The sequence below is a fragment of the Eptatretus burgeri genome, chromosome 8 (genome assembly GCF_056783735.1).
Source record: "Eptatretus burgeri isolate ZD-2024b chromosome 8, Ebu_testis_v1, whole genome shotgun sequence".
Classification (NCBI taxonomy): Eukaryota; Metazoa; Chordata; class Myxini; order Myxiniformes; family Myxinidae; genus Eptatretus; species Eptatretus burgeri.
The window spans coordinates 81,681,776-81,695,758 of record NC_140968.1 but is presented as its reverse complement, the minus strand read 5'-3'; the positions used below and the strand labels follow the sequence as shown (position 1 = coordinate 81,695,758).

General features: G+C 42.7%; 1 protein-coding gene across 1 annotated transcript in view; it reads left to right on the top strand.

The window, feature by feature from the left end:
• The window catches only part of LOC147022155 (protein TANC2-like), a 437,623-nt gene that overhangs the window by 299,622 nt on the left and 124,018 nt on the right, over positions 1–13,983 (top strand). Inside the window, exon 12 of the mRNA XM_085890484.1 lies at positions 1,840–2,220. Within this exon, the coding sequence (XP_085746610.1) occupies positions 1,840–2,220 (381 nt within the window). The remainder of the gene's footprint in view (positions 1–1,839; positions 2,221–13,983) is intronic.

The window sequence follows — 13,983 nt, the reverse complement described above, 5'->3', positions numbered from 1 at the left end:
CACAGATCATGGAGTCAGATATAATGTTGTATCCTATATACCACATCCAAACCAGGCGTTGCCTCAGTTTATGCCGTTTCCACTGTAAGATTATCAAATTGTGCATTACCTGGTATGAAGTACATTATATAATTTGATTATCAAAAAAATTTCAACTTTACGATTTATTCGATCCTCTTTTGGTTTTTGAGCATTTGCAAAAAATATCAGTCGTACATTTCAAAATGCAATTTTATCATATAATGTCCAAGATACCAGGTGTGTCTTGCTTTTGTTTGAATCTACATATCATAAAGTACTTATACACCAAGTACTTAATAAATTACTTATTCCTCTAAAATATGATTGTTTTCTGCTTGACTATGAATGACTCTCAATGTTCAATCTTTTGAAAACAGCGAAATGAGTCTAAATTTACTCCAACAGCAAAGAACTCAGCCTTACTGGTGGGGAAATTCTCCCGAGAATTACGGACATTTTATAATATGACCTGTAATACCACTCCCACCTAGAGCGGCACGATGCAATACATATTTACATGTAGAGAATTAGAGTCCACTCCCCCCCCCCCCACTCACATCCTCTCGATGAATTTTTCAACCCCCAGGCTATGATGTGTCTTTTTACCACCTAAAACTTTCCCGGACACACCCCGAGTGCAACCACCACTTTTCAATTTGTTCCATCCAGCGGTTCAGGAGTACATTAAAGTCAAACAAACAAACAGACTCGCAAAAACAAACAAACAAAACCAAGCAAACAAACAAAAACAAACAGACAAACAAACTCACACATAACACAGACAAACAGACTCCCATATAAACAGACAATCAGACTCACACATAAACAGACAGACTCAAACATAAACAGACAAACAGACTCACACATAGACAATCAGACTCACACATAAACAGACAAACAGACTCACACATAGACAATCAGACTCACACATAAACAGACAATCAGACTCACACATAAACAGACAAACAGACTCACACATACACAATCAGACTCACACATAAACAGACAAGCAGACTCACACATAAACAGACAATCAGACTCACACATAAACAGACAAACAGACTCACACATAAACAGACAAACAGACTCACACATAAACAGACAAACAGACTCACACATAAACAGACAAACAGACTCACACATAAACAGACAAACAGACTCGCACATAAACAGACAAACAGACTCACACATAAACAGACAAGCAGACTCTCACACAAACAGACAAACAGACTCACACATAAACAGACAATCAGACTCACACATAAACAGACAAACACACCAACAGATAACAAACAGTCTCACACTCAAGCAGACTCACAAATAAACACACAAACAGCCAAACACACAAACAGCCAAACAGCCAAACACACAAACAGCCAAACACACAAACAGCCAAACACACAAACAGCCAAACACACAAACAGCCAAACACGCAAACAGCCAAACACACAAACAGACAAACACTTCCCCAAATCTTTGTTCTTTCTTCTTTTCATATTTCTTTCTAATTTGTTTTTTTTCACAATTCTCTTTATTCATTCTAATTCTTGCTTTTTCTTCTCATTCATCTATTTAACTCTCGATTTCTGTTTTGTTATCTATCTCTCTAAGAAGTAAATTCTTGCATAAATTTTTCTGTAAGGCTCACTTGGTTGTGCTTGGATGGGTTTGAGGGTTGTGGAGTAGTTGTTGAAACCCAAATCCCATCCTGGTTCCTCCTGATGACTTAATCTTTGTTCTTTGATTCTTCGGGTTCCTTCTTGCTCTTATGTTTCATTCAGTGTACTGCTATATGATACATAATGTCCTTCCACATGTTCATTCGCAATTGGAATAATAACACGCATTCCAATCCATGCTTTCCTGATGCAGGAAGTGACCAGCTTGATGCCCTTCCCGGTGATATTGCTGGATGTCAGCGGTGCTGGACCGGCAGCACGTGATGGCCTTGAGCGGGACCTCCGTGCCTACACCTCTCTACGTCTCAATGGGAGTCTGGCAATTCGCTCCAACGTGGCACTGGGGGGCCCTGGCGGTGGGCTACCACCAGGTGGTGCACGTCCTGGCACTACAGGTGCAGCCCTGGCACGACTGGCCACACACCTGACAGGCTTGAGCCGTGGCTCCTTTCTCTATCTGCGCCTGGCACTTGACCTTGTTGAAGAAGGACAGCTGGTGCTGAAGAGCTCAGGTTATAAGGTATGCTCAGAGCATAAACACATTTGTGTTGGAACAAAATGAGCACTTGAAAGATGATTATTTGAGATGCATGTGTACTTTGTTTATCATCAATATGACCACATTATCTGTTTTATACCATATTTTTCATTGGCAACATTGTCACTCATGGATCTTGCTTGTGGCATTTCACTATCGGCATGTTAAGGCGAGCATGCACTGTCCAGCCTTTTCCCAAAATCTATGAAAACATGTGCTATTTATTTAATTTGGAATAATGTTGTGGTTCATGCCAGCTCATCAAGTGTCAAGTACCACATGTTGTGAATCGTGTAAAAATCGGACATGTTCTGTTTCACCAGGACACAGCTATGCTTTTGGACAATGGATAAATGTCAGGACAATCAGTAAATGTAGATTGAGGGGGTGAAGCTCAGTTCCTTCAGAGTTCAGGGGATGAAGAGCTATTTGCAAATTATTCCAATGGTTGGCAGAATTTTGCATAGAAAATCGAACTGTCTTCTACGGAACTGTCTTGTGTTGAACAAAAGTTGTACTTGATCCCAAAAGAATGTTCTGTGCCGCATATTGAGCAGCGTTTTCCCGCCTTTATAATGACAACTTATATGGTTTATGACTCTCTTTGACCTTTCAGTTGCACTAAACTTTTAAAGGTAACTCACTTCCTAATCGCACCAACGTTGGCAGATATATGGTAAATACAGATCCCTTTGCCATGGTAACTTGTGACAGTGTGAGATATTTTAGAGCAAATATTGCACGTCCGTGAAAGGCGCAATTTGGCATTGAGTTTATTTCAGGTGGAGGTGAATAACTCATTTGATAGTTCATGGTATTGTTGAATATGATTGCCATTTCTGCACTGTCGGTGCTGAATGTTAAAATTGAAAAAAGATGTTTCAAAAATGGAAAAGTGCAACAGAGAGGAAAGGTTTACGTATCAACATTAATAAAACGAAGGTTATGGTTCATGGCGAAGGACAAAGGACAAAGGAAAAAAAGTGGACAATGGCCTTGTTGAATTTGTGCAAAAGGAGTTGTAAAGAATTCAATTCAATACAGGCAATTATAGATGGCATCACAAGAGGCACAATGGCATGACTGGAAACTTCGTAACAAAAGCTTGGATTTTGATTTGTGAAAGATCTTAGGATCAATCATTGAAAGAAAAATATGAACAAAGAGAAATGTTTCTGAGCTCGGAATTCAATTTTGAAAAGCTCAAAAGTTTGTTTTACCTTGGAGACGTGGTAGAGGCACCGGGAGGAGCAGAATTAGCCATTAGATCAAGAATAGTCAGCCTGGAATGTGGAGACAATTAGCTGATTTAATGAACCACAGAAGGATTCGATTATCTGTAAAAGTTCGAGTTTATAAAGCCTGTATCAGACCGATGTTGAATGTTGATGTATGGAAGTGAAACGTGGGCAATGTGGATCGAAGATGCTAAAAGAACAGAGAGAACAAAAATGAGAATGATATGATGGATGGATTAATGGATTGTCTCTGAAAGAACGAATTCCGAGCTCAGAAATAACGAAGAGTTTAAAAATCTTTACGAGTGAAGAAGAACTTAGGAAGAGAAGGCTTGGTTGGTATGGTTATGTGCAACAAGGTCAGAAGATGAAGATGTAGAGAAAGCAATAAAGCTTGTGGTAGAAGGAAAGAGAGAGGACGTCCAAAAAAAGAGATGTATTGAAACTGTCCAAAAGATATGGAATGTTTGGGTTTGCATGAAACTGGCGCAATGAATAGATCTGTACGGAGGAATGCCATCATTCAACCAACCCCATGAAAAAAGGAGAAATTATCATAAATCGTTTACTGCTGCTGCTGCTGCTGCTGTTGTTGTTGGCACAAATTGATATTGAGTGTTTTTTACAGGTGGAGGTGCATTACTCGTTTGATAGTCTATGTTGTTTTATTTTTTTTTTAATGGCATGTTTGCACTGTTCCTGGCAGTGCCCAAATATAGGTTTATGTGCAATAGGCCAGTGCAGTGCAGTACTCCATCATGCTGCAGTTGAAAACCTTGAAGGTTGATGGGAGTTCAGCTGTGCCAAGGAAGGACTTTGTACGAGGGAGGATGCCCAGTCGGCAGCTGGCTTTGGAAGCCAACTTTGAAATGTGGTTTGCCCAAGAAAGATCCTGGCTGAAAGGGAGACTCGGGAATTTGAATGACTGAACATCCTCAAGAGGATTGTTGAGAAAGTAGATGGAGGGTTTGCCAGACATTCCTTTTGGTGAGAGATAGTGAGTGTGATATTTGTCAGGATAGAAAAGACGTATTACAAGTGTTTGACCACCTGGTCTGAAAGTCTGAAGAGAGGGAAGAGGCTGCAGCTTACCTGTCTGAAGGATGAGTGATGTCATGGCAGAGGGTGGAGTCATCAGCAAATAGATAAAGAGGATTTTCCAGAGTCAGAGAGATAATTTATTAGGATCAGGAATAGGACTGGGCCCAGCCTTGACAGGGAGAGGAGATGAAAGGATTCTGTTGAAAGCCGCACATTGGCTACAAGAGGAGAGCAAGTCAGTGAGCCATCTGTGGAGTTGACCTTGGATGTCATAAATAAGCGGAGAGTTTGGAAAGTCAGACTGGATAACAGACTGTATTAAAAAGCACCCGATATATCCAGAGACTGCCCTGATGTCACGTCTGACATTGACGGTCACCATACATTGTTGGGTGAGTCGAAGCAGCATGTCCAAGGTGGAGTGACCTGGTCTGAATCCAAATTGGTGATCTGATTTGAGGTTGTTGGAGAAACGGAAAGATTTCGTATCAACTGGGATGATGGATTCCATGACCTTAGTGATAATTAGAAGTAAGCCGATAGGTCTGTAATTAAGGACATCGATTTTTGCACCTTTTAATGTAATGCAGTGATGGTGGATTTCCAAGCAGATGGAAGATGACTGGGCACAAATGATATGGTGAAAAGGGCATAGAGGATGTCAAAGAGCAGCAGAGCGGGTTGTTAGGACATGTAAGCTGATGCCGTCTGTTCCAGTGGCAAAGTCAGAGTCGAGGATTGAATGAATCTTCTCACGTGCAAAAGACAGAGTCAAAGAGCAGTTGTGTATGACAGAAGGATGAGTACAGAAAGTGAGGGGTTGGGGACACAAGATTTGGAAGCAAACACAGAATTGAGGCATGCAGCCTTCTCATGGGCAGAGTTGACTGGGATGCCTTTTGAAGAGGGGTGAGGGATGGAAAGGGATCCTCCTCCATTGACAGACTAAACAAGGTGCCACCAGGTTTTAAAGGAGGGAGACAAGTTTGAAGGTTCATTATAGAGGTCGGACAGATGTTGTTTTCTGGCTCTCCTGAGAGTGGACACACACTTGCTGCGGACTTTGTGGAATGCATCGAGATTTCTTTCAGTCGGATGAGCCTTCCAGGAAGAAAAGGCAAGTTGTTTCAGAGCAACTGCCTCAGCACAGGATTCAGTGTACCATGGTCGTGAAGAAGGGTTGGATAACTGAAGATGAGATGGGATGAATCTGTGCATGGGAGAGAGCATGTTTCTGTGGAAGAATTCCCAGGCTGAGTAATGCTGCATTTGGTCAGTTATTTGATTAACATCTGGGGCAGTAGATATGAGAGACCAGTCCTGAAGAGAGCCATCTACTTGAATGAACTGCTAGACTCACCAATGTTGAGGCGGCTGTCTGAGAATAGCCAGACAGATGTTGACTTTCACAAGCACATGATCAGACTAGAATGGGCACTCATAGAGCGCATAACTTCGCCGCCACTACTTTTTTGTTCTTGGTATGAGTGTGGGGAACTGGTTTCATGTGAATGGTCTTATGACACAAACCACATATCTATAATGTCATGACCCTCCCCCCCCCCGACTTTCGGGGGCTACGGACTAAACAACAATCAACTCAAGTCGTTTTGGCGAGTCTTCACTCGCAAGCTCGGTGAATACAACGTTTCAACAAGAGAAGGTAATCTCGTTTGATGCTGGTTTCATGCAAATCGAATAAGAATTGACTGTTATGCCGAAAACCGCATATTTTTCAACGGCGTGACCCCCCCCCCCCGACATTTTACCCCAACCGGTGACATGTGTTATGACATCATTGTGTCACAAGATTGGGCATTAAATTCTGAACATTTTGGTGCTGGGTTCATGTAAAGCGGACAAGAATTGACCGCGTTATGACAAAAACCGCATATTTTTCAAGGTCGTGACCCCGCTGACCTTTGACCTCTAACCGGTAACAAGAGTATGGGCGTCATTGTGTCATATTGCATATCACAAGATGAGGCGTTGAATTCTGAACATTTTGGCGTTAGTTGCATGCAAATTGAATAAAAATTGACCGTGTTATCGTAAAAAGACGATTTTGACCTTTTTGTAACCTTGACCTTGACCTTTGACCCGAACGATCCCAAAATCTAATTGAATCCTTCCTGGCTAATAACCAATCATCCACCAAATTTCATGCAATTCGGTTTAATACTTTTTGAGTTATACGAATCACAAGATTACAAATAAATAAATACACGCCGACCAAAACATAACCTTTCTCAGAATGCGAAGGTAATAAACCAATTGGAACAGAGGGAGAGCAGGAGACATTTGCAAGAAAGTTCGTCATCACCAAGTCCAGAAGGGAGGATTTGCCATTCGGAGAAATCCAGGTTGGAAAGTTCACAGATTGAGTCAGTCCCATGGAGTCACAGAAGTCATTTGCTGCAGTGCTATGGCTGGTACGAGAGGTACAACCTCCCAGTCAAGGTGCATGGTGACCAATTGCAATCACCACATATGAGGAAAAGAGAGTTTGGATGAGTGGTTAAAAATTTGTCCAGGTTATCTGAGAGAAATGTAGATGGAGTCATCACTGTTTGGAGGACGGTGCAACACACAGATGAACAAGAGGTGGGAGCAAAGCGGAAGGCTCAGCCAGAGGTACTCCTGAGTTGGGAGGTGTAAGGTCAGGACAGGAGCAATGAGAAATTGAGTTATTGATCTAAAGTGCAACTCCACCGCCGGAACGTGGTTTAGGCCTATCAAATCAGAGGAGACAGTAACTAGGGAGAGACACGAAGGAGTCAAGGACATCCTGGAGGAGGAAGGATTCTCTGAAACAGATGATGATGAAACAGACTGAAAACAGATGAAACAGATCCCTGTAACTACAGACCAATCAGCCTTCTCCCAATCATCAGCAAGGTGATGGAATCCATCATCGCTTCAGACATGAAATCCTTCCTCTTCTCCAATGGCTTGATTTCCAATCATCAATTTGGTTTCAGACCAGGTCACTCTACCCTGGATATGCTGCTTCTGCTCTCCCAACAATGGATGGAGGTCCTCAATGCCAGACAGGAAATCCGAGCCGTATCCCTGGACATATCACGTGCTTTTGACACAGTCTGGCACCCTGCACTACTCACCAAACTCTCTTCCCATGGTATTCAAGGCCATCTCCACTCATGGCTCGCAGACTTCCTCTCCTGTCGCAGTCAACGTGTGGCCCTAAATGGAGTTCTTTCATCCCCTCTTCCTGTGCAGGCTGGAGTTCCTCAAGGTAGCGTTCTGGGCCCTGTTCTTTTTCTGGTTTTCATCAATGATCTCTCGGACTCTCTGGAAAATCCTCTATTTCTCTTTGCCGACGACTCCAACCTCTGCCGTACCATCTGTCATCCCTCAAACCGGCAAGCAGCCGCTTCTTCGCTCACTGCAGATCTGGATAAAATCACAAACTGGTCCAACACGTGGAACATGTCTTTCAATCCAGACAAATCTCACACTCTCACTATGTCTCTTCGAAAGGACCGTTTACAAAACCCCCCCATCCACTTTCTCAACAATCCTCTGGAAGAAGTCTTTTCCTTCAAGCTTCTAGGTCTCACTATCTGCCATGACCTTTCCTGGGAAAGTCACATTTCCAACCTCGCCTCAAAAGCCAGTCGCCGACTGGGAATCCTCCGTCGTGCTAAGTCCTTCCTCGGCCCTCTTGAGCTCCTGACCACTTACAAAGCTTTTGTCCGTAGCCTGATGGAGTACTGCTCTCCCCTCTGGGCTGGTGCTCCTGCCTCCCACCTTTCTCGGCTTCACGCTGTCGAAACCAGGGCATTTAAGATCATCAGCATCTCCCGCAATGAAGCTGAGTCTTTGGGCCTCTCACTCAATCACCGCAGGTTGGTCGGTGGTCTTTCTGTCTTCTACCGACTCCTCTCCAGCCTTGCCCCCCTGCTCTCTCTGCGATTTGTCCCCACCACATTTCCACAGGGCGCTCAAGGTCCGCCAACAACCCCCTTCTGGTAAAACTACCAAAATCACGAATCTCTGCTCATCTTCACTCTTTCATTCCTCTTTTTTCCCGCCTTTGGAATAAACTTCCTCACTCTATTCTTTCCCATTCTTCCCTGCAGGCTTTCAAAACAGCTGTTCACCACCACCTCTTATCTTCCCCCATCCAAATCCTCGATCTTTTCTACCCCCGATAATCCACCCAAGCCCACTTCCTTCATTTCTCCTGCTTTCCTTCCTGAAAGTCCCTGAAATGTCCATCTTCTCTTCGCCATGTTCCCCGTCCCATCCCCATCCTTCTCCCTTCCACAGTTCACCTAATGTGTCTGTTCCCCACTGTTTTGTCCCTTCCACTCCCGCCCCTCTTGTCTCATGCCTCCTTGCTGTGAGTTGTGTGTTAGCTCTCATACGAGCCTCGACCAAGGTATACAAAAAAAAAAAAAATGTCTTTTATCAGTAGCAGCCTGGATTGATAGATCTGTCAAGTAATAGCAGACATCGGATGTTTGAGGTCCACACACTTAGAGATGTGGGGGAGGAGGCGTTGGGATGGTGCAGAATGGGGGAGGCTTTGCAGGGGAAGCTGGGGCTTTGGTGGGGGTGATGACGGCGAAGGTTTGAGTCTGTGGGGTACAAGAGGTTTGAGTGTGACATTGCGAGGGGTGCGGGGGAGGTGAAGCACTTTTGTGAACATTAAGGCTAAATTGTGTCAATGAAGACTAATATTAAAAAATACATTTCAAACTATACTCCACATGGCAAGTCAATCATATGTGTGAAGTTTTGCATTGATCTGTTAATTAGCTCTGGAGAAGATTTCCTTTTCTTTTATATTTTAATCCAGACCACATGACCAAAGAGGCCACCAGACCACTTTACGGATCACATTATTACCTTATTTCTTCACTCACGTCGGGTTGTAGGGCAGATATATGAAGATTCAGATATTTCGGACGAGAATTTGGATTCAGCCAATTATGGCTGGAATACCACTTCACCGATGATATCATTATCACCCTATATACCCCAAGGGAGTTGATGACTCATGCCAAGTTTCAATTTTTTGTTGAACGCTTTCAGAAAAGTGGATGTCCAATTTTTTTCGCTTCAATCCAATATGGATACCATTCCATGTGACCTACAGTATCTATATATTAATACTGAAGGACCAATTTTGTGCTACTCCTCGCGGTCGCGTCACGTTTTTCTCTGTACTGTGACCTGCACTGAAAGAGACTTCGTACGTGTAAGAGTGCATCGCACATAGTGGCAATAGTCAACTTTCAAATCTGAAGCAGAATAAACACTTTTCGTTTTACATTCGTTTACATGGCGACGTGTGACGTCACCGTTGAGAGGCGTCAGGACGTCATAACATCATCGGTCATTCGGTGACGTCATTACGTCTGTCGTTGACAGACCGTTACCGCTGAGAGGTGTAATTCCACTCCTCGAAAATAGCGTCTGCAATGTAAAACCCTCTTCTGCACATGCTGACTACCTCAGAATGTGAATTTGACACAAAAAATGTGACAAGAAACATTGTATCTTCTATCTATATATTAATACTGAAGGACCAATTTTGTGCTCCATCTGTGACAGGGTTTCGGCTCGTGATGTAATATTCTTCATGGGGAGTACTTCCTATGTTTAAAGTTTAGCATTGATCGAACAAGCGATTTCAGAGAAAAATGTTAAGTGAAAATATATCGACATGGACACACACACACACACACACACACACACGGACGGAGAGACAGAGGCATTGCACTCATCTCACAACCCCTTCTGGGTGAGACTAATAGACATGCAGAGACACACAGACATCCACAGACACATAAATTTTAACCACCCTCTGACCCTGATGCTAAATACAGCGGTATTTTAACCACACTCACATTATTTTACACACTTTGGTTTGAAAGTAGCAATTTATCGGAGTTTTTTTTTTTTCGGAGATCTTCGGAGACAAAAATCGGAGGTTTTTCAAGTATATTGGTTCGTCAAATTTGTTATTGTCTGTCTGTCTGTTTGTTGGGTCGCCGAAATATTGGGTTGCCAAAATAGGTGAACCTTATTGTCAGTAATTCTGTGTGTTTGTTTGGATGTTTGTTTGGATGTTTTTTTGTTTGTCATCAGCATAATTGGTTGTAAACGTGGGCCGATTTTGACCAACCTCGGGTGGTAGGTACATCTTATGACCTCGTGGTTTGGAAATTGTGATGGTTGCTAGGGACGCTTTGGTTCCCTAGCAACAACCGAAAAACCTTCAAAATTGGTACCGTTCACGCAAAATCAATTCCGAAAGCCATTATCCCACGTAGGCTTATGAAATTTGGCATGCATCATCTACAGATGATGCTCTACCAAATATATTCCGGTTTTTGTGATATATGGAATAGTTTACCCGCAGCGCCCCCTACAAATGGGGTATGCCCGAAAATTGGCGAAAATTGAAGGCCCCCTAGCAACCAGGTGAGTGCATCGATTCGAATGAAACTTTGCAGGTTCATAGCACGCAAAGAGTACTACAACTTTGCCTCAGGAAATATTGACCGATATTGCTTAGGTCAGGGGTCAAAGGGAAAAAATCGATAATATGCGAGAGCTGGAGGTGCCTTCATGCTAAATGCTACTCCTCCTAGGGTTATGGTCAGATGGTCATGAAAGTTCACACTAATCATCTGGAATGCATTGTGCACAAACGATCGAGCTGGATTTTCGATTTATATCTTTGTTCACCCACAGCACCCCCTCGAACTTTGGGGGATTTCCAATATCAAACCGCATTTTCGATACTTTTCATTCAAATTGATACCGAGACGTTATCAGTAGATATAACTCGTTGAGATTTGGTATGCATAATCCTAAGGTGATTCTCTATCCTCTATATGACATCCATTTTTTTCTATATCTTATAGTTTCCAAATGGTTAACCTAGTTAGGGAATTTTAGCAAATTGTATTGACCATCTGTGAAAAAATTGCTTACCAAAAAAATTCTTCACTGACGTATTCATCGAGGTGTCTACTAACACCTATCAATTAGTGCAAACCCAAATCCTTGTGGAAAATTCTGGGGAGCCAATCAAAGTTCGGGTGCTCAGAGGGCCTGTGCGAAAAAAATCGGAAAATTAACTTTTGCCAATATTGACTTGTGGGATGTCTAACTAGGGGTTTTTTGGGGTGCTGAATTGATTCCAACCATTATTTTTGAGAAGAAAACACTCCTTGATCATATAAAATGTATTTTATTGACATTTTTAACAGAACTGTGCTCAATGTAAATGTTGCTTCGTCAGCTTTTACAACCTTATTCATCAAACTCCCCAGTATCTTCCTCACTCCTCTTGTCATCCAGCTGGTTTATGTTCAGGCAAGAGTTACCATGACAGATGCCGCAAGCAGAAATACAGTTGACTTCTTGCTTTTTACAACAGCACCTGAGTGAGCTGCAGTCCCCCGCACAGTTGCAGCTGGCAAACGTCAGGAGGTAGTCTGGTGCAATGGGGTCTGTAGAAGGGGCTGGTGCATATCCTTGCTCAGTGAGTTGCCATCCATAGTCCCGGGCTTCCAACGATGGACTTTGCAGCATCAGCCAGTCTCTAGTCTGGAGGTAAGCTCAGAGAGAGTGCTGTGCTGCAGCTCCTGTTGTCGGGGGGAGTTTCTCAGGTTTTATGCTCCCAGTTGCAGCTCACTTTCTGAAGATGTCGAATCTCAAGTCTTCCAAGTCTTTGGAGGATTTCCCATGGAACATGAGCATGAAAGGATCACAGCCTGCTTTAATGATATCACCTTTCTCAGCTTGGATGTCCATAAACACGTCTATTGCCCTCTCTGCTTCAACAGTCTTGCAGAGCTTGCTTAGCAAAGTTGGTTTGCTAAACCCAAAAATTGCAGACACTGTATCGCAACCAGAGAAGCTGTGCAAGAAGATGAGATACTTACGATTAGCTGTTTCAGTTGCAGTGGATATACTTCTCGCACGACTGTACAACTCTGTTTTACAATCCACATAGTATCTCAACTTGCTGTCTTCTCCGTTGTTCCATTCCTCATTTAGTCTCCCGATCAACACCGCATCGCCCACAAGCTCAGAATGTGATAAGATCCGTGGGTGGCCTTTATTGGAGACTTTTGAGAGCGTATGCCTTTCAATCCCGGAACCACCACAGATGGAACACCTCAAGCCAGGTTCAGTCACATCCTTGTCCATACTGTCCTAAAAAATAAGACTTTTTTTTTGTAAACAACAGACAGGACATGAAATTTTGACACAAAACAGACAGAACACACATACAGTGATGTGTTTTAACGTTAATAGGTCCACTCTACATTGAATATATTCAACTTCTATTGAGTCCGGTACACAATAATTTTATAGCTAAAAGCTCTTAGCTAACATCAGCTAACATAGAGAATTCTACTGAGCATGAGCACAAGTATAACCAACAATATAGCAGTGGTTTCAAAAATGTTGTATGCTGGTTTCAGCACAATTTGAACAATCTGAATCTATTGAGCCAAATTACAGCAAAACACAGTCTGAGATATCTAAAAATGTATCATATCAATATTTTACGGCCAGGGATTCATTTTTCCTCAGATCTAATGGTTGGAATCAATTCAGCACCCCAAAAAACCCCTAGTTAGACATCCCACAAGTCAATATTGGCAAAAGTTAATTTTTCCGATTTTTTTCGCGCAGGCCCTCTGAGCACCCGAACTTTGATTGGCTCCCCAGAATTTTCCACAAGGATTTGGGTTTGCACTAGATGTTAGTAGACACCGAGATGAATACGTTAGTGAAGAAATTTTTTAGTAAGCAATTTTTTCACAAATGGTCAATACAATTTGCTAAAATTCCCTAACTACCCTCTCAACTTGGGTGTCCGAGGGTCATTGAGCATTCCCGCTGAAAATTCAAAGTGCACTAGCTCCAAGACGGTTGAACCAAATTGAATGAATCTTTACATGCTTATAGACCGTAATGAGTACTACAACTTTGCTCATTTGCATAATGACCTATCTCAAGTAGGTCAGGGGTCAAAGGTCAATAAGTGCATTTTTCGGGCGAAATTACCATTCAAGGCACCCTTGCTTCTACACAGATTATCTGATACGGATGAAAGTTCATAGGTACATAGTATTCAATGAGTACTACAACTTTGCTTCAGGACATATTGACCTATCTCGGCTAAGTCAGGGGTCAAAGGTCAATGAGTGCATTGTTCGGGCAAAAGAACCATTCAAAGCCCCTTTGCTCATACACGGGTTAACCGATTTGATTGCAATTTCGTAAGTACTTAGTACTAGATTAACTCAGATCAGGGGTCAAAGGTCATCGGATGCTCGGCGACCCATGGCCACCTTCCGGCTTGTCTGTTTGTTTGTCTGTCTGTTTGTTGCCTACAGGTCAAAATTTTAAACCGATCTTCACGAAACTTCACCACATGGTAGAATTTGTCATAAGGAAGAAGCCTATT